Source organism: Limulus polyphemus, unplaced genomic scaffold (genome assembly GCF_000517525.1).
Source record: "Limulus polyphemus unplaced genomic scaffold, Limulus_polyphemus-2.1.2 Scaffold784, whole genome shotgun sequence".
Lineage (NCBI taxonomy): Eukaryota > Metazoa > Arthropoda > Merostomata > Xiphosura > Limulidae > Limulus > Limulus polyphemus.
Window position 1 is genome coordinate 50,314 of NW_013666394.1, and position 22,838 is coordinate 73,151.

General features: G+C 30.1%; 1 protein-coding gene across 1 annotated transcript in view; it reads left to right on the plus strand.

The window, feature by feature from the left end:
* LOC106460516 (RNA-binding protein 25-like) overlaps window positions 1–22,838 on the plus strand; it is a 77,767-nt gene that overhangs the window by 43,418 nt on the left and 11,511 nt on the right. Inside the window, exons 11-15 of the mRNA XM_013920231.2 lie at window positions 8,524–8,822; window positions 10,586–10,697; window positions 13,037–13,126; window positions 13,418–13,491; window positions 18,472–18,622. Coding sequence (XP_013775685.1) covers window positions 8,524–8,822; window positions 10,586–10,697; window positions 13,037–13,126; window positions 13,418–13,491; window positions 18,472–18,622 — 726 coding nt within the window. The remainder of the gene's footprint in view (window positions 1–8,523; window positions 8,823–10,585; window positions 10,698–13,036; window positions 13,127–13,417; window positions 13,492–18,471; window positions 18,623–22,838) is intronic.

Genomic DNA, 22,838 nt, shown 5'->3' on the forward strand with positions numbered 1-22,838 from the left:
AAGTTTAACCCAAAAGGGTTTTCTGTATTGTTATGCTGGTATTTACTAAGAAAAATGTTTATAGTTTGTGAATATCGTAGTTTTCATAATTTAATGTTTTAGTTGTAACGCCTTTTTTAGAAAAATCTTGTTTCGGTAAGTTATTAACTTTGTTTCTGCTGTTTGTTATTTAACCCCATCACAACCAGTGAGCACCTGCATATAAAATTTCCAAATTTAAGATAAATAATAATTTTAAACTCAAAACTATTTTAAATTGATATTTTGCAGTTTGTAAGATTTTTATAATGTAATTTGCACGAATAGTGTTCGAGTTCCAGAGAGGCTTGCATTTATCAATGTTTTTGAATTTTTTACCCATCACAAAATATAGGTTTCAGTTTGCTAAGACACTATCAACCCTTGACAATATGGTTATCCACATCTTGTTTTCCTACTCTGTTAGTAATTTTATTACTACAACTCTTCATTGCTAGTCTTTAATGATATCATAGCATGTGACCTGAACAATTACTAATAAGCTCAGCTTTGAAAGTAGCTACAGGCAAAGATTAAGTATGATTGGATAGAGCAATTTATAAGCTGTTCATATAAATGTAGAGTAAATACAGTACTTTGAGCATTCATTTGTGATTTCTAAAGATACTGACTTCCTGCTACTTCTCTGGGGTTGGACAAACAGAACAAATATGAAGTTTAGGAAACTTAGAAGCAAACTACACACCTGGGACATTTTTTATAGTTTTTTTAGTTTTTTCATTGCAGAAAATATTGTGTTATTAAAACTATATGTGTGAAAGCTACAGAATTTTCTATTTTAAGAACAAACATCTGGTAAGCTTAGTTAGGTTTGGTAAATATGGTAAATGATGGTTAAGTATTATGATGACTCAACAGTACTGTTCAATACATAAAGAATTAAGTTTATCCTTTTCAGAATATTTGAAAAGAAAATGTTTATTAGATATAAATTGCTCTTAACCAAGAATACTGTTACCAAAAATCATGATATCTAGTCTGAGAAAGGTCAACAAATAAATGTTAGTCAGTTTCTGCCATGTTTTTTTATTTATAGCCAGAAGGGCTAACTACTGAAGTTGGCAAAATAAAATAAAGTATCAAAAGAAATGTGTTAATAAATATCAAAGAAGTTGAAACTGATTGAATATATGAAAAGGAGCTATCTGATCAACAATGAAATTGAAATTTTAAGAAATAGGAATATTTTTAATTTATTTGAAACTGTGTCTTACAACAAAAATTTGAAAATTTCACAACCTAAAAAAATAAGTACGAAATCAAATTCTTTAAAGCCAAGTTGTTATTTAGTAAATTTTAGTTGAGTTTCCCGTATTTTAGTTAAGTGTTTCTACTGTGAGAGTATTTGTGACGCAGCTTTAATCTAGAATAAATTTAAATGTTGAAAATTATGGAGAAATTTTGTTTGTGGTTGACCCAGAAGCTAGTGAAGATGTTTTAGTCTATACATTTTGTAGTGAAGGTGAGAAACAGTAGTTATTGTACCTTTTGCTTTTTTATATATAAGTTGTTGTAAAACTAAAGGATCCATAGGGTTGATTGTTAGTTACTATAACATAGAAGGGAAAGTGTTACAATCAACATCATAAGTAACAGTACTGGAACAATGATTTTTTCACTAACTTAATTTGTGTAACTATAAATAGTGTTTTTATAAAAGCAAGCCAGGTCTGATGATTATGCAGCTTCTGTGGGTAAGTTTCCAGTTTGATTTTATGTTCATTTTAAAATTAAGTATTTGAAATGTTTCCTGTGTGAATTGTTAGAGGTAGACATGGTTTATATTTGTAGTTATCCATCACTCAAATGAAACTTTTGATTTTTAAAAAATTGTGGATACGTTAGTAGAAGTGTACTGTTTGTTGTAGTATGATTGTATTTTATAAATTAATGTAAAGAATATTGTAATTGTTATTCAAGCGCATACAGTATAAGCTATGATAGACATCTAAAAAGGCATAATTGTATATAAATCTAATAATAAATGAGTTAAATTTATTGTATACTTAGAAAGTATTTTTAAATTAACAATATAACTGATATTTTAACAGCAAGTGAAAAACTCGCTTATTTTTACTAATAGTCTTCCAAAACATTTACATACATCGAATGATGTATTTGACCCTTGCAATAAAAAATAGATATATTTTTCAGTTTCAATTTTATCCATTCTGACCTGTGTCGTGTATATCCACCATAATTTAAGGCCCTTCACCAAACTTGTTTAATCTTTTAGAATATCTTTAATGTCAATTTGAAATATGCCGTTTCTTAATTGGTATATGTGTTTAATTTTTCTATTGTATATTAACAAGAACAAAGAAAAACAATGATAGGCATAATATTGTGGGCTTAAAATCTTTAGTTTTCGAAGCTGTTAGTACAGAAACCTGTACAACACTCAAGTTCTAAAACTGCATGAAATTTTTCAGTACAGGTGAAGAAACATTCATTTTGTAATAAGTAAATGCAAGCTCTTGCATGATGAACATGAAAAATGCAATAGTAATTAACAATTCAACATATAAAAGTAGCTATATAAACTAGCAAATGTAAAGAAGGCACAAAAGTCATTTATCCACTTGGAGTATGCAGTAAATGGTAAGCTTTACATGAATACATGGAGTGACATCGAACATCAAGACTTCTCTGCTGGGTGAGTTACCTGTTCCCATTGTCATTGTGTGCCATTCTCGAGCTTCTGCTACTGTTTTTAAGAATTTGTGTAAACTGTGGTTTCTGCTATGAAAGAAAATATTTTAAAATAGCATAACATAAATTTTTTGCTATTATATTATTTGTATGAAGTTATTGTATATATAGAAATTTCTTGAAACATTTGTATTGAGCTGTATTGTTGTGTAATGAAAGTGAAATTTGACTGTACAGTCAAAATCTGTTGAAGAAGAACCATATCTATGACTTCTCTATTTTCAGCTTTTTTATTTTTATAATAGAAAAGTTATTGTATGAAAATATTTGTAATGTAGAGATTTTCCATACATGTACTCAACAGCATACTTGGAACACATTGCTGTGTTAGATGTATGCTGGGATTTATTTTAATTTTTCCAACACAAAAAATGTTGAATGGTTTTTTAGCATATAGTTATTTACTATCATTGTATAAAACAGCCACAGATTATTTATTTTACTGATATTAATGTCTATTTAACATTTCTGCCCTGTAAAAAACTAGGTAAAATTCTCATTAAAAATAATAGACAATTATGCATCAGGAATTTTGTATGAATTTGAATGGGAATCTTTTCACTCATTTTCACAGATATTTAACTACCCTTCCCATATATATATATATACATATATGAACACACGTCTAAACACAGACATTCCTTTGACTTCTTCAAAGCCAAAATCCTAAACAGTAGAAAAAAAAAATACATAAAATAAATTAAGCTCTAAGAATACATTTTATGTGCAATATAAATTACCTTGCATGCAAGGTGATTGTATACATGATAAGGAACAACCATTGAAAAAAATGCCTTTTTGTTTTATTAGTTGTAAATGTTTATATTACACTAAGTTTTTGAAATTTATCAGCTTATGATTAATATATATTAGTGGTAAATACTTGTTAGTTATAACCAAAGGCAAATTTTGCCTTTTTGCTCTGACTAATTGTATATTAGATTTGAATGTGGAATGTGTTGTGTGTATGTTAAAAATAACAATATACATAACATTGTTATTTTGTTTCCATTGACTTAGTGTACTATATTAGATTTTATTGTTATTGGAGAACTGCAACGTGGTTTATACAAAAATAGAATAACTCAGACCTTCAGGTAGAGCTGGGTGATTTAACAGATTACTAAGAGCAGCAATTACATAAACTAATCAATTAATCAAAATTATAATTAAATCGATTGCCACAAAAATAATCAACTAGTTGAATTTAGGGTTTTAAATTAGTTACTGTTTTTTGATTATTCCAAATATCCAAGTAATCAAATTATGTTATAAGCACAAAGCTACACAATGGGTAAATTTACTCATCCTGTCTTTGTTGCTGCAAAGCTACCTAGGCTATCTGCCACTGTCACTAATTTTCAACTGCTGCCTAAATTTTTCAGTCTGTCTGAAGTCAGCACAGTTGGAGTGTACATCAATCTAGTTACGGCTTCAGCCAATAACTGATTATTTCTAAACAAATAGGATAATATGATCATCAATTAAATGTTTCCATGGAAAATTTTTGTGCCTTAGCTTTTTAGAGATTAATTTTCCTCAAAGTTAATATTGCTTGAGACTTTTCAGGTTGTGTAACATACATATACTTGCTACAAAATGTAAGTGACAATTTACAAAATTGAAAATAGCCATCTTGTTTATGAATGCTAATATATGGATTTAGGTGTAACTTTATCTTTTTTTTTTTTTTACATAAATGTGATTCTAACTAATTAAATTAAATTACAAGCTTTGACATTGCTGGATCATAACCTAATTGAGCTACTCATAACAATTTTGTAGGCTTTCTAATTGAGTTGTTATTAACATTTAAGTAGTGTGCAGTTCTAAGTAAAAACAACAACACAAAACTACTATAAATTTATCACTAGTGATTTTAGAGGTCTAGTTGGAGCCCCCGTAACACACACAACAACCTGGATAACCCTTGTTTGTAACAGTTTCTCAAAGTGTGGACCTCTTAAAAGGTTTACCATAATTTAAAACTGCATTAATTACATGCTTCAAAAATGTTTAACATAAGTACTCCATCTAGAAAGCTTTGACGTGTCTTTTATTTTATTTTAATGAACATCAGTATTGTTCATCAAATATTGTATTGACATTTGTATGAGTTTTGGAAAATGTTATTTCCAACACTGAAAGCATTCAGTTAACTTACACATGATGTAGGCCTGTATCCTAGACTATTCATTCTTTAAATATTTTGTTTGAAAATGTCACAAAGTAATGTTTATTTTCGCCCCAAAAAAATTCAGTAGTTTCAATAAAGTAGCCATATAGGGAAAAACCCACAAAATGCTATAAATCCTCTTATTTTTATTTTGTTACAGATTTAGTACTACTTTGTGTGTATGATACATTTTCATGTGCAACAGTTTAGGATGAACAAAATAATTTACTCCTATTTTATTGTACCTGAAAACAGGATTTCCTCTAGCTTTTCATGTGCTAGAGCCATAATTTTTTTAAGTATTTAAACAATTTTAACTTAAATATTTTAGAATCAATATTTTGTTGTATTCTGATACTTATTTAGTGTAATTATTGAAGAAAAAAGTTAATATTTTCATTTCTGCCCAGCTGCAAAGAGTTTGTCTATAAACAAAATATCCAACTTGTTGATTTTTGTTTTTATAATTTCTTTGCCCTTCCCAAAGAATGACCTTAGTTTTACTAAGAACCAGTCACTCCTTGAAAACACATTATCCATTTTTTGATTTTTCAGTGTTTTTAATTTTTATACAGGCCTTTATACATTTACTAATAAAACAGCTTTGAAAGCAGTTATAAAAGAAGTTTAATTATGATTGAATTGAACAAAAATTAGACTACCATGTATTAATAGTGATTATATAGGTTTAAAAGGGGTTTTTTATAGTATCTGTAAACATTTCTTTATGTATCATAAAACTATTTGTGTGTTAAATTATATTTGTTTGAAAACTACAGTAATTGTCTTCAATGAGAAGAATCGGGTAACTTGAGATAATGTAGGTTAGCTTGTACGGTTTAGAGATTGTTTCAGTGGGTAACAAAGAAAACTTTCTTAATAGTTAAACACAGTAACAAATGTACAATATTTGGAGAAGGTTTTGTCATCATCAGTACAAGTAGTTTACTAAAGACACAGGAATATATATACAGTACAAATCAAATGAATCACATGACTGGAGATTACTTAAGGCTTATCAAAGATATTTTGTTCATGCAACATTCTTTAAAATTAAGGTGTTTTTATTTTTTTTATAGATATAATATGATTTTATTGAGTTACAATGTTTTTAAACATGAGTTGTTTTTTCATTTTGTTCACCAAATAAAATCATCATCATATTAGATAAGTTTGCTGTTTAATCAGTGTGGTAGGTGATTGTAAAGTATTGTGGTGACTCATGTCTTTATTGAATATTGTTTTGATGTGTATCTTATTCAAGCAATGTACATAAATAAATTGAATTGTTTTTATTTAAAACATATCATGATTACAGTTACAATAATAAAGTAGCCAGTTAAACATTATTACCCTTATCGTGAGGTATTATTAGCCTTATCATGAGATTAAAACATGCTTTCATTATTTATCAGTTTATTTGATTTTAAGAAAATCATTGAAATTATTGCACATTTGAAAAACAAATAATGGTGATTGCATGGTGGTATTTAGTTGACAGTAGTGATTTATTTGCCAAGTGAGAAATACCAATAAACGTGTGGGAAAATATTTTTTGGGGCAAAAAAGTGTTTTTTGCAAATATACACAAATGGCCATCTTCAGAAGAAGCCAATCATAGGAGAATTCAAAAATTACATAAAAAACAAAACTATGCAAAAGAAAATAGGAAAATTAACATCACATTAGAATAATGCAGTGGTTGAAAAAGCTATGATGGTAATCACATACTCATTTGTGTATGTGTATGCATGGTGTATTAATTAATGAACTTGTTGATTAATCAATAAGCTGAAACCACAAGTCACCCAGCTCTACCTTCAGGTAAAATACTTGGTAAGGATTATCATCATATCAAACTTTGGCTTTCATTTATCAACAAGAAATATGAAAAACAGTTTTTTGTAAACTGTAATATAAGAGAAACTGAGAATTTCCAGTTCATTATGCATATATATGGCCATGTCTCAAAGGACTCTATTGAAATAGCAATTTGAGATTTCAAATTGGAGAATCCCTTTTTGCATTGAGTTATTTGTGTTTAACAATGATTGAATGGCTGCAGGTTTAAAAAGAAACATTTTATCTAGTTCATGTAATTACTCGCACCATTTTTAGTATGTCAGTTGCTGCTTACCTTACACTGTACAAGAATGATTGTAAGTTTTTTGGTTTTGTTTTCTAGTAATGAAAAGGTGATTTTCAAAAATACCTCATGTTTCTGCATTTATATAATATTTTTTTTAAAATTTACCATTCCAAGAAGAGATGCTATTGTAGCAACTTGAACTGACTTGTCTGTCAGGCTTCTCTACCTTAATGCTAACAGAATTCACAAACAGTTTCAGTGTGACATTTATCTTGAAATTTGTCTTAGATTTTGATTCTGATTGAAAAAAAGTTTACATTGTTGCTTTTTATTAATGATACATTCTTATTTCAAAATAGTAGTATTGTATGTATGTGTGTGTGTGTGTATGTGTGTTACATTAACTTGTGGCAATAGATTTATCATGAATGGTGTCTATAAGTGTGCTTGAATGAAAAAGAAAAAGCTGTTTCTTTTTTAGACACCTGTAGTCACATAACTTTAGAATGAGAAAAGTATGGCCTGACTTCTTACATTGAATACATTTATACTGCTATAGACATTTGAAGTTATTTTTTTCTAAGTGTACTAGAGCCATTTTTATCAAAAGGATAGAAACTTCTGCAAGGTCTACAAACACAAGGGGTCTACAACTAGGTAAGAAGGTCACTGTTTGTAATATGTAGAACATTGTGTGTTAGTAATTTGTTACATTGAACTGAAATTCAAACTTCCATTAGAAGAAAACATCTCACACAGGTACATTATTATGTGTGTCTGGCCTAAAGAAGGATACTGGAAATGTTAGGGTATAAATATATGAATAATGTAAGCACCTATAATTATCATGAAAATCTGAAAGTAAAAAGTATTGGTTAATTGTTAGGTATTTGCTTATCGCTTCAACCAAACTATCTCATTCAGCCTAAGGGTAAAATATAATTTTCTTTCAGAGCATTTTAAGGCAGATATCAGAGTATGTCTTTTCTTAATATTTCTAGGGCGTGTGACTTGTAGTTTATAACTCAAGTTTTTGGTCATTAAATATACATATATGAGTAGTAAAGATATTGTGTTTAAGCCTTACATCCATTTTATTCTTTTACCAGAAGAACCTTAGGCCTGTGTCTGTTAGCAGAGTTGTAATCAGTAGTTGCTTCTATCATTGTTGTATTATATTATTTTTGGTCATGGAGTAATCTATTTTTAGACAGAATATGTACTTTTGTCTTTCAGTTTATGATAAAGGGATGGTGACAGTGAGTTGACAGTGTTTTCAGATGATCATAAAGGTTACTTAGAAAGATAATTGAATTTTGCAGTTTTATTTATTTATTTTACTTACTAATGACAGTGAAATATCAGAAATGCAGAGTTTGGACATAGATATAACTAAGCTCTTGCAATGAAGTATGTTGCATATAAGCTAGTTATCCAAACATACCATTTTATGAAATGAACCATTATTGCTTACCTAATGTAAATGTTATCTTTTCCTGTTTTTCAGAAAGCAGAGGAAGAAAATGAGAAAGAAAAGGAACGTCGTGAGAGAGATAGAAAAGATAGGGATAGAGATCGTGAACTTAGAGAGCGGGATAAGGTGAGGGAGCGAAGAGAAAGGAGAGAAAGAGAAAAAAGTATGGAACGTTCAAAAGACAGAGAACGTGACAGAATGAGAGAAAGGGAGAATCTAAGAGATAACTCTCCCGCCGACCATCCTCGAGAGAGGATGATTGACAGATCTCGTTCCCTCTCTCGTGAAAAGGAGAGAGACTGGTCCAAGGAAAGAGAGAGATCCAGGGAAAGGTATGTGTGATTGTTCAAAGTTTAAGGTTGTTTAGTGTATTTTAATTTGAATGTGTGAAGCCCTGAAGTGTTTGTGTATGTCAAAAAAAACATGTAAACATCCTACAATTTCAAGTCAAGTGCTTGTTTTAAGTGCAAATAAATTAATTTTTTTATGTAAAAATGTTTGAGAGATGAATAACAGTACTAAATTGATTCTTTGCACCATTATTCAAGTTGATTAACCCTTTTGCAATGGGAGCCCTTTAAATGCTTTTCTGTGCACATTACTGTTACATTCAAACTTTAATTAAACACCTTTACTATCAGTGTATGTGAATTAAATTAATGTTATAACGTATGTTCTGATTCAAAGTTTTATTTTATCCAAGTTTTAAATCCTTTATTTTAAAATAAACCTTTGAAAAACTACTTAACTTCAGATATATTGTCACGTGACCAACTATGAAAATTCTCTACTTTAGCTCTCTGTATCTTCAATAATACAATGGTAGTTGAGTAGAGGTACATCTAGACAATTAGTTGCTTACATAACCTTTTGGCTCATTAATTTCAACGTTCCCTGAATGAATACAGTTGAAACGAGTAATAAAGTTTTTCAACCCCTAACAGGTGCCATGCCTACTTTCATCAGATTTATTTGAGCTTTATCCCTTCCATGTAGATGCTACATACACGTGTATATTCATTGGAAAGAGATCGTTTTACATTTTAATCCAACAATGGTTATTTTGAAATTGGTGCACAGTTGTCTTTATGGATTACATGTAATTGACTCTAGTATTGTTGGCTGCTTGATCAACTATAGCACCTATGGTCGTTTCTTACCTAAATATGTTATAGCTAGAGATACAGTTTAAATTGTATTTATGTCTTACAATCATGTTTTAGTTAATTATGTATTAGTTATGTTTTAAAATGCATAATAAAAAGGTTTAAACATTTTAAAAATATACATCATACTACTTGTCCATTCTCAAGGCTTACGATATTACATGCTGAACGAAAATTTTGCAGAAGGGTTGTGCATGTCTCGCAAAGAAAGTGTAATATGCCTCAAGGGCACCGTTGACTTGTGTTGAAATGAATAATAAGCAGTAAAGAACAAGAAAGGAAAAATATAATATTTAAAATTAATTATATATGAAAACGAAGAGATGAAATTACGATTTTAACAAAAGGAAACTGTTTAAAGATATTTTACAGATATTTTTTTCAGTTTCCTAATTTTAATTATTTCATTGCATTGTATGCTGATGATAATAGCTAGTTAGTGCTTTGGTAGAGAAAATGAAAAATATAATATAAAAAACTTTTGATATCCTTTTGGGAGGTTCTAGAGATTATGCAAATGAAATATTAAAACTATAAGAGAAAGAAAATAATTTGTATACTTAAAATGGAAATCACCTTGCACTCAATTTGTTAATTGTTTGAATGCAAGTAACTACAATAGAAATATATCATATTTTTAATAATAACACTTAATTATAAATCTGTCATTCTTTGTGTACAAGATACTTATGATCTTTAACAAAATCTTCCCAGTTCTTGAATGGATACATTAAGAAATTACTGCATGTATTGATGTACAAGTGAAATTCATAACTTGATTTCCACAAATTGCACAGTCCTACTGTGAAATGGTTAAGATAATATGAGTCTATGCTGTACTTTGTAGTATGCCACTTGAATTATCAAAATAACAGTAAGAAATGTTGAATGATATTAATTCTTTGTTTGCAATGCTTTGTGTGTTTTAGGTCAAAAGATAGGGATCGAGACTGGCAGAGAGATAAAGAAGAGGATGAAGATTTGCATGAACGAAGGAAATTGGAACGTAAACTGAGAGAAAAGGAAGCTGCTTATCAAGAGGTTCTTTTTATCAAACATAAATATTACTTCTTTTGTGTATCTAAAAACTCATGATGAGACTTAAGTATTTACTATTCATTATTTTTAAGCCAATTAATAATAAAATTACATTATGCAATATTAGTAATTATTCTGACAAAGTCTGCAAATAAAATATGCTAAAAGCTTGTCAACAGGACTTTTTTATTCCTTTTGTAAAATTTTATGTAAAGTTGGAAAGTTTTTATTCTGCTGATGAACATATTTTGAAGCAGGTAAAAGTCAATTGAATTTTTCATTTTGTGATAAGTATAATTTCTCAAACAGTTATAAAACCATTCCGAGCTCTCTATATTTCAAGGAATATGAATGGCACTGTGTTTTCACTGATAGGATAGGAAATTTACATTTACAACACAGTGGCAACTTGATTATTTAATATAATAAAAGAGGAGTTTGCAGACACCAGTGTTGTTATTTCCTACATAATATTTTAAGTTTCTTCCTTATCCACAACGTGCTTGTAATTTTTAAGTTGCAACCCATTGTGCTTAATTTTCAAACCACTGATAAGATATTTTTCTAATATTGTACTATTGTATTCAAGACTAAAATGTACTGTTGTAGCTGAATTTGTGGTGAAGTTGAAGCTTAAAGCTTAATGACTAGTTTTAGAAATTGCTTTAAGTTGAAATGAGTAAATATGATGAATGTTTTTGTTTTTTAGCAAACACAGAGAGTACAGTTGGTTTCTAGTTATTGAAAATTATGTTGTTATTTAATTAAATCGACCAATAAAAACATGAGTTCTATGCACAATTAGATGTGAAAATAATTAATTTAAGAATAAGAAGCATATGCACTGTTTCTTTAGGTATTAAATATTAAAGATTAATTTACACCACAATGTATATTGCACATAATACTAAATTAGGGTTAACAGTTTTAATTTTATAAAAATTACTCTATCTAAAACAAATGTTAATAAAGCAATTGAAAAAGAAATAAAGTGTAACATTTCAGTTATATTTTATTTTGTTGGTAGTTTTTAGGGGAATGATAAGACCGTTTTTCAGAACATGATGTTGTCATCTTGCTTGTATATTTTAAAACGAGATAACTGGGCCAGAAATGGTTAATATGGTTATAGAATTTGTTTTGATAGCTTTAAACAGTGTTTACTAATTTTAGAGATTTCTAAATAAGGAGTAATTTCTGTTAATATAAAAGTTTATGACAACACAGAAAATTGAATATGTTTTATTTAAACAATTTTGAATAAATATGTCAGGGGACAACCACTTTCAAATTAACCTATTAACTGTGAATGATGGATATTTCCGTCATTGAAGTTCTATGGCTCAGCTGCGAATGACGGAAATATCCATCAGTCACACATATATAACTATAACTCTATGCGAATGACGAAAATTACTGTTTTATTGTGATTGATGGCAACTCAGTTTTATCCGTGAGTCAGAAAACGGCAACTGAGCTGCTCCTGCCACAGTTAATGGGTTAAGTCAAAGTTACGTAGCATGTATCAGAACTAAATCTTGGATGTAACGTGATACCATGGAAAATATATTTGTTTTTGTGTTTAATGGCTTTTTCCAGAGCAAGATATTCATACACTTAGATCATAAAGATGTATTCAGATCAGGGGCTTTAGACTTTTAAAGACTGGTATATCACTTGTACTAAATGACATTGGGAAACAAAGGAATATATATTTACTTGGGGCACCAGTACCATTCAGAAAGAAGCCTGACATATGTCATATGGCAATTGTGGTAAACAAAGTGCAGTGTCTTATAACAGTTGACAATACATGAACATAAACATAAGTGTCAAAAACCACTCAAGTGTGCCAGTCAACAGTATGCAACATGAAGAAAAAAGGATACTGTCCCAAAATGAGGCAGCAGGGTAATGGTTCACAGAGATAAAGCTTCCATTCACACCTGCAATTTAACTATGACATACCTAAGCAGTTAGAGAATAAAATTGGTATCCATCTATTTCATATGAAGACAAACTAATTAAGTTGTCAGATATGGTGCCTGTGGATTTCTATGAGAAGCTGTTTCAAAGGGAGCTGGGAAACTACCAACCCCATACACTAGATGGATTATTGAAAGCTTGCAGGTAGAAGTGATGTATTTTGGACATAAGTCTTATGACAGAATATTTGACAATAGAAACTCTGCTACTGGGCTATTGTCAAGATGCCCAGCTGTCAAATAGTATGGTAGACACAGACTGTAATGATGTAGTGGATCTCTAAAATTGTTTTAGTATAACATACTCAACTTCTGTGTAATGTAAATAGTATTCTTAATTCATTTACTTTAATACAGCGACTGAGAAATTGGGAAAGCAGAGAGAGAAGAAAGCTAAAAGAATATGAGAAAGAGAAACAAAAAGAAGATGAAAGAAGAAAAGAAGAGGTAGATATTTCATTAATAAAAAAAGTGGATAGAAATTTGGAATGACATACAGGAATTATGATGTATACTTCAGTTCAACTGACAGCTAGAATCCAAACAATGTTTTTTATTAATGGAAACTAAGAGAAAATCAATGTATGTAATTAAAAGGTTAATACACTTTTAGTATAGTGCCAGCAAGGTTCTCACAGTATAATTTTTTTAAGTATTCTCAGAGTATTTTGCAATGTTGCATCATAGCTTTTAAAACTACAAGCTTAATGTTATGAATGTTTATTTATTCTCTTCTAGTACAAAGAAGCTAAAAGGCTAAAAGAGTTCTTGGAAGACTATGATGATGATAGAGATGACCCTAAATATTACAAGTAAGCTGGTTTAAATATCACTTTTTTTGTGTTTTGGGCTAAGAATGTCAAGTAATGCACAAGTTTTATTGGGCTTAGAACAATAAGCTTATTCGGCTGAGAATACTGACATTTGTATCATAAGTTTTACTGCTGACTTTTTTTTTTCTATAGTCCAAAGAACACCAATACTGTGTAATGTGCCTTGAATGATTTACATTAGTCTGTAGTGTGAATGAACATCTGTCTTTAAAAAACTTTGTGGTGTGCACTTCCAGCATTTTTGTGTATGTTCCCAAATCTTCTCTATTGCTTGAATGCTTTGTTGGCATATTTTTACTTTCCCATTTGACCCAGTTGGAAGTATAAGTTATCTTTATGTTACCACTAGTCATGTGTGTTTTTCAGCATCATCATTGGTTGAAGTGGTAGATTATCTTCAATTTTGCTTAAGGGGAAACTTTTTATTACTCCTAAGCATTTTATTTGTAAGGCAATTACTCAGTAAGGAGGTGAAGCAAGCTGCATGGGTGGGAAAGATTTAGTTTTTATGAGTCAATTAATCTCATGTCAAAAAGTGAATTTTCATCCTTTACAACTTTTTAAAATTGTACCTTTATGATGATACATTGGAATTTTGTGACATTTGCCAACATCAAGTAATAATTCATAGTTATGAGGTTTAGAAGTGGAATATCAATTTGTTTTTGGCCATTTTCAGAAATTGTAAAAGTAATCTTTTTCTTCTAAGATTTAGAAAAGGTTTTGGCTCTCCTGACAGTAAAAGTTAACAGGAACATTTGTTAGAAGTAAAGTCAATATTGTCAGTGATTGTTTTAACCCTATCACCACGGGTATATTTTATATAATATATTATATATAAAATATATATATATATATTATATATATATATTCAAAAGTTTATTAAACTATTTTTTGTTTATGTTATACCAATTAGAATAGCATAAAATTTGAGCTAATAATCCATATTTTAATAGTATACAAGTTTCTTAATTCTACAAGGCAATATTTAAACAAATACTGAATTTCCGCTAGTGTGACCCACGTGACACATTTTCTCTAAGCATGTCATCATCCCTATTTTATCTACTACCCTTCAAAAAAGTACAAAATTAAACGTAAATTACTCTATAAAATCGTTATTGCTCAGACAAACCATAATTTTTATGGTCTTCAATTTTGTTTGGTTACAGAGTTATTGAATAGAAAATCAAATCCCTCCTGCCTCATCCACCTGTCATATCCTCTCTTTCAGAATTTGTTGATAGTTCTCTCTTATGTTTCATTATATATTACCTATAACCAATAGAAAGTCAAGGTTTTCATCAATTAAATGACGTATTGTATAACATTATGCTCTGAATGGTTAGATGTGAATTTCATTCAGAGTACAAACATTGTTCCTGTGGAAAATTTAACGACTATCTTGGATGAATTTGTAATGGCTCTTGTTGCATAATTACAAAGCCAGAAAAATTTTGAGAGATAAGTGAATTTGTTTACTTTTTGCATGTTATTAGTCTATATTCTATGGTGCATTATTTAATTAAATAAAAATTAAGTGCATTACTATCATTAATATAAAAAATTTGGGTTAACTCTCTTTGAAAACCAACAGCAAGAAAAAAGAAGGTTGGTTAAGTAATTTTTTTTTTTCATGTTTATTCTTTGTCTAATTATAAAAGTAACTAAAATGTAAAAATAGGGATCCTTTTAGGTTTGTTAAGATTAGATTAGGTAAAATAAATAATAATAATAATATTATAGTAAAAATGTTTCACAAGGCACACACGTGAGCAGCTCGTGGGTAATGTAATTTGTTTACGTAACGTGAGCTGCATGTTTCCGGAGTGATTTACAATCTATAATGGCACAGATAGTAGTTAGACATGGTTCAAAGGGCAAATATAAATAAATGTATCCTGTTGAAAAATTAGAGCTACTTAGGATAAACAAATGTAGTTTCATGTTTACAATTTGAAGTCATTCTAGAAATAGAAAAAGGGCAATTTTGGTATATTTCAATATTTTTTTTTCTTTGGTGGTTACGAGGTCAGTAGAGTTGACTGATCCCGTTTTGAGATAGGGTAGAGAAAATAACAGATAAACTATAAAGTTTTACTGAAAAATAACGTTTGAAATGTATTTAGGATGTTTTAGGGATTACACAAAGGAATTTTAAGATTTTTGAGATGAGGAAAAGTATTTTTAATTTTAACATGAAAATTACTTTGCACACAGACTATTTAAAACAAATACTCAATATATTCATAGACAAATCTTTATTTTATTTTATTAAAAATACTTCACCCAAAAATATGATTATTTTTGTATGTGAAAGACTTATAGTATTAACTGAAAGACTGTCAAGTTTTGTGAAGACATACACATTATATTTAAAGTTAGAAGTATTAAATCTATAAAGACTAAACGAGTACAAAGAGGTTTCATGGTTAGTCAGATTGACCGAGCCTGTGTTGAGAGAGTTAACAGGAAGACTGAAGATCAAAACTTCATATGTAGATCAATGTGTAAGTCAGGGACCACTGCACCTGCTTTGATGGTACAATGTTCTACCTAAAGCATTCTTGAATGTTGATGTCACACAAAAGGTTGGGGAGAGATGACACCAGGGAGCATAAACACAACAGCTGCACTGACCTCAAGTACGATATATAATACCTTCCAAATCCACTTGGAAACAAGATCAGTATGTAACACATCATATAGCATGCATGTATTATTTTTATGTCAGTATTTTCAAAAACATCAAATGTGGAGAATAAAACACATCAAATGCTCAGTGAGTTGTTTAGTTACAAAAATACAGAAAGAAACAGGGGTTGTTGTAGAATAGATAATCTTAAGAAAATTCTTTATTGATGAGTAGTTAATAAATTGAGTTTATGTTGTGCCATTTCACAGTAAGACATAAATATGAATGGCATATTTTGATGTATCCTCCAATTTCTATAGCATACACTGAAGTAGTAAATATAAATAATCAGTGTATATTAAGAATGTGCATGGGAGAACTTGTTTTTTAAATGGCAAGCACCTACTTACACTGTACTCTAGCCAACCACTAATTCAATAATAGCCAGCCCTAATGTATGAACTAATGGCCGGTTGTGTGTAACCTGGAGGGTCGTGTAACTGGTGGACTTTACAGTATTGCAGGGTTAGTGGAGTAACTAACTTGCTGAAATGGCTGAGTTTCTTCAATATACTTTAATTGTATAATATTGAGGGTCAACTTGCATTTCCACAGATAATCCATATATTCAAAGTTTGTGGTAAAGTCATGTTTAGCATTACTTGGTGTCTACTTGAAAACACTGATAATTCAGTTTGACTTTGATAATTATTTACTTTTTTATAGCTGCACAAGTATTGTGATGAGTAAATTGGCAGTCAAACTGAAACCAACTATCAGTGTTTTTATGTGGATATCTCAAAGGTTTCAGAGGATGTGCCAGTATTCTGTAAAATGTCAGAAAATTGTTAAATAAACTCAGATTGCAATCATAAAGAAATAAAGATATGCTTTTTTTTGACATGGACAATGTAGCTCTAACTTGCCTCAGGATACATGATCTTGTGATCTGTTGTACTAGTATGCTACATGATATGCAATTCATGTCAAATTAAACCACCATCTCTTCAGTTGATTTATTTATTTTATGCAAAATGTCAGGACAACCTAGGAGCAATGATAATGCCAACCTTTAGAAAACTAATATATGACCTTGTTTAGGTGTCATCGCACGAGAAAATGTCAACACCAAACTGGTTTCCCTTGTAGAGAAAGTGTATAAAGTATTTTGAGTTAGATATATTTTATAGCTTTTCTTTCAGATAAAGAGGACAGCTCATAATCCAAGATTTGTCTTTTTTTTTAATGCACAATTATTAATGTCACATTACTCTATGAAAGTGATTTTTGACTGACCAATTATGGAAATGCCTTTGTGTGGTTTGACCTAGAACTGAATTTCATTGGTCACAATACACCAAGTTTTCATTAGAAGATGGCTTTTGAAAAATCCACCCACCCTTTGTTCCTAAACAAATCAGGCTACTAGTCAGAGGGGAAATTTAACTGTATTATTGACTTCTTAAGTCAGAGATTATTACTAGAGCTGGTTGAATCATACCCTTAACAAGGCAGGCTTAAGGGAGAACATCAAATGTTTTTACTCAAATGCAAACAGCTTGAATACACAAAGAATACTAAAAATGCTTATTTTTATTTATTTATAGTGAAAGTAATTAAAATGTCTGAGCCTAACTTAACAAAATGTCAGTAAAATATAACATCTAAAATTACACTAGCTCAAAAGCTTGTATGAAATATAACACTAGATCACATGGTGTTTATGTTAGCTCTATGGGAATCAACTGATGGTCTTCCACTGTGTTGTATTGCCTTTGGTGCTCCAGTGGTGCAAGGTACAGCAACGAAACTGTAAAATTTAAAAAAATTAATGTGAAAAAGGTTAACAGTTGAAACTGTTAAGATAAGTAATTTGGAACTTTATGATTAATACTGCAGTCGGTACAGTTGGAGAAATGGTATTCATCTTTCTTTTTTTTGTATTTTCCAATTTTTGTGTCACTGTATATTGATGATATCTGTACAGTTAGTGTTAGCTCTACCAAATATTTTTGCAAATTTTTCAGCAGTTTTGTATTTTAACAATTCTCTAGTCTTTAAACAGCTGCAGGAGTGTGAAGCACCCATTTGTTAAGAATATTTGAATTTTGTTTTATTGATATTCTTGAACAAAGTTCTCTAATAAAAGAATCTGTTGCAATGTTTACTTAAGTGGTGCTTAAAAGACACCATCAGAATGAGCCTTTTATATCTACTTTTATAATATTAGTTATTTATAATTTCAATGTGTTATGGTACACTTTTTGTCCTGTAATGTGAAATACTTAGTTTTTATACAGATGACAAATACTTGTTATTACCAGGGGAAATGCTCTTGCAAGAAGGTTAAAGGAGCATGAAAAAGAACTTGAAGCTGATGATAGGGATCGTCACAAAGAGAGAGAAGAGATTGAAGAATTAAAGAGACGACTTGCTGAGGAAGGTCATCCTGATCCTCTAGGAGAGGCTAATAGAGTAAGTTAATGGAATGTCTGAACATCTAAAAGGTTGTTAACCCTTTCGCAATGGGTGGGTCTAACTGCACATCATGATCTTTTAGCGAGTTATTTTCAAAATATAATTAAACTACTTTTTGTTTATGTTATACCAATTAGTATAGCATAAAATCATAGCTAATAATCCATATTTTAATACTATATAAGTTTTAAGTTCTTAATTTTATGAGGCAATATTTAAAAAGTTCTGAATTTCCCCTAGTGTGAGAAATATTGCACATTTTTTCTAGGCATTCCCTCTTTATTTTATTCACAACCCCTCCAATAATCATAAAATTGAACATAAATTTCTCACTATAAGGACAAACCATATTTTTTAGAGCTTTCAATCGTGTTCGGTTACTGAACCATCAAATGGAAAATCAGACCCATCTTGCCACACCCCTCTCTTTCAGGATTTGTTAATAGTCCTCTCTTATGCTTAATACCAGTAGAAAGTCAAGGTTTTTATCTATCAAATGATGTATTATATTACATTGTTTTCTGAACAGAGAATTCTCAGTTAGTACAAGCTTTGTTCCCACGGGAAAGAAAATGACTAGCTTGGATGAATTTGTAATGGTTTTTGTCACATAGTTAGAAAGCCAGACAAATTGTAATAGTTAGGGGAAATTGTATGCTTTTTGCATGTTATTATTCTATGGTCTTTGGTGCATTATTTAATTAAATAAAAAAGTACCATAAAGAAAGTACAGTTAAGTGTCATCGACAGTCGACAGCAAAAAGAAAATAGAAGACTGGATAAGTACTTTATGTCTTGTTTTTCATGTGTATTCTTTATTTATTATTATAAAAGTAATTAAAATATAACATTAAGGATCTGTTTAGGTTAGTTATGGTTAGATTAGGTAAAATAAATAATGATAGCAATATAATAAAAATGTTTTACGAGGCATGCACGCGAGCAGCTCGGACTCTGAGCGGCTTGTGGGTAATGTAATTTAATAGTGTAGCGTGAGTCCCACGTTTTCCAAGTGATTTACAACTTGTATAGACATGACTAGTAGTAGTTGATGATTCAAAGGGCAATGAAAGAGCAATAAAACAATAAAATTTAAGTGTAAATAAATGTTACGAGTTTAAAACTACTTAGGATAAAAGAATCTAATTTCATGTTGCAGTTTGAAGTCATTCTAGAAAGTAAGAAAAAAACGTAATTTAGATTTATTTTGATTTTTTTTGGTGGTTATGAGGACGGTCGAATTGACAGACCCCGTATAGAGTTAGGCTGGAGAAAATATCAGATAAAATGTAAAGTTTTACTGTAAACAAATGTTTGAAATGTATTTAGGAGATTTTAGAGATTACACAAATGATATTTGAGATTTTTTTAAATCATAACATGAAAATCACTTTGCATTTGGACTAGTAACAAAATGGACTTTATATATTCACAAACAAATTTTTAGTAAATATACTTCGTTTAAAAAATCTTATTTTTTGTGTACGAAAGACTTGCAATGTTTAATGAAAGTCTACCAAATTTTGTAAAGATACTCATATTGCATTAAAAGTTATAGTATAAATACTTAACGTGTGCAAATGTGTATAGGAACTCATTATTTTAGATCGAGCCCTTTGTGATAGGGTTAATACAACTACTTTGGAGGAGAAGCTTTTAATATTATTTAATACATCATCAGATCTTTTATGATAGTCTTATAATAGAGAAAGTTAATATGGCATCTTGTCTTGCAGGAACCTAAAATAATTGATTTTAAGTGTTCAGTCTTATTACAAGTGAAAATAAGTGGCTGGTGTTTGTCCAGAACAATTGTGTCAGTACTGGACATTCTGTATGGTAAGGTACCTTTGGTCAATATTTCAATTTTCAGTGTTGTTTCAAAATATTCGGCCAGTGATTTTGACCAGTTGTATTTGAAAACAAAATCAAACAGGTACAGTATAATCAGCAGTGAAAAGTTCCCAAGCAACACTGATAAAATTCTCAAATGATTGATGAAACTCAAGCTAGATGGCCTTGATGGAACTTGTGAGAAAGACCTGGTACGAAGTTGTTTATTTCTGCCCCAGTCCCTATGCTGCCATTTACAGTGTCTTCCCTCATTACATATTTCTTTGTTCAGAATGCTAATTTAAAATGTTCTAACAATTCAGCAATACATATAAACATTCAGTAAAGCTCAGCCCAGGATTTCATTCTAAAGAAAAAATGTGTACTAAAGTTGGTGACAATTCAAAAATGGATTAATGAGGACCATGCAAAAGAAAATGGTAGCATTTGGTTAGGCTATGATAGTGACAAGAGTGGACATGCAGAAAGGTTGTATTGCAAGTTATGTTGAAAGTATGAAATACAAATCTGCATTTTAAGAGAATTTTCAAATGCTTGGATTATTGGCACTGAGAACTTCACAAGTTATCCAATCCAAAAGATCATTCCAATAGGAAGTGCCACCTTCAAGCTTTCGAGCTCTATGCTAATGATTAGTTTAAATCAGGAGAACAAGTAGATTTATCAAAAAACTAGTACCTGATCCAAAACAACCAACTGCCCCAGTCCCTATGCTGCCATTTACAGTGTCTTCCCTCATTACATATTTCTTTGTTCAGAATGCTAATTTAAAATGTTCTAACAATTCAGCAATACATATAAACATTCAGTAAAGCTCAGCCCAACAAGAACAGTTGAAATAAAAGTTTGTTAGAAAACATGAGTTGCCCTTCACTGCATATGAAGACGTAATTAGATTAGAGAAATATCCTGGTGTTGACATTGGTGATGTATATGTTAATCACATCCAGTGTGGCGAGTTTGTCAATTTTCATGGCAGATATCAAGCAGACAAACTGGGGAAGGATTTGAAACGAGCAAAATTTTATAGTATGTTGGTAGATGGATACTGCAGTGTAACAGAGAAAGAGGTTGTCTTTGAGTTGTATTTTGACCCAAAACATTCTGATAAGCATGTTGGAGTCAAAATCTCCTTTTTTTACCTAAAAGATATCAGAAAGGAAATGCAGCAGGAATTAAGTCAGCTATTGAATCGATCCTTGCTTCTCTGAGCATATCAGAAAGTTAGCTTTATTCAAAACTTCTTGGATTTGTTGTAGATGAAGCCTCAGTGAATAATGGGGAAAAAGTTGTGTGAAGGTCTTGCTTCAAGAGAAATCACCATGGTTAATTTTTCAGTGGTGTGAAGGCGATGTGCAGTTGGGATATGGAATTAGGGGCAAAGAGAAATAACTTTAGTTTCTTACCACCTCTGGGTTTTTAAACCTAAATACCTACCATGATTGGAATGGATATGGAATTATCTTGCCAAATGAAACAAGACCATTTGATTTCCATTCGAAAAAGTTGAAAGAATTTTCTTTCTTTGTCATTAGTGACCATAAAACTTTTTTTAATTTTAGACAATTATAGTTTAAAATATAAACAAGGAAAACCAGACAATAATATAGGTTACATTTTCATTTTCATCATTATCAAAATACTTATAAGATGTTTGTCATATAAAGATCACACTTTTATTAGTATGCATACAGATACACACGCATGTATATCCTTTTGCACCTATGACTAGCCTCCTTTTTTTATTTTTAATGAATGATTTTGAAAATTATTTGACTTTATAACATTTTTATATATGTATGTGTACACACACACACACACACACACACATACATACATACATACATACATACATACATACACACATTTATTATCTTGTTTGCCCCATAGTAATTGATGCTATCCAACATCAAATGCAATTAAAACTTTGATCAGTCATTATAAATTTTGTTTGTGTAAGCAGTAATAAATGGTTTGTCATCACTATCTGTATTTCCTGCTTCTATTGCTAGTTCTTTTTCTTTCACTCCAGCATCCTTTATTGTTAGATGTGATTTTTGTTATTTTTTGACACTAAAATATTGGTGGTTATTGTAATTTACTTAATATTAACAGATTTGAATCTGCTTAAAAGTGATATTAGACGAAAAAGTTTGTACAGAATTATGAATAAATATGATATAAAGCAAGTTTTATCGTCCATAATTTATTAAAGAAAGGAGCTTTAGAATTTTGGTATACTAGTAACAATGTTAATAATTTTCTGTATCTTGGATCATACGTAAATATTACTTAAAATACCTTTCTGTTTTTCTTCTCGTGTCTGATAAATATGTTCAGAGACATGACTGGAACTCCT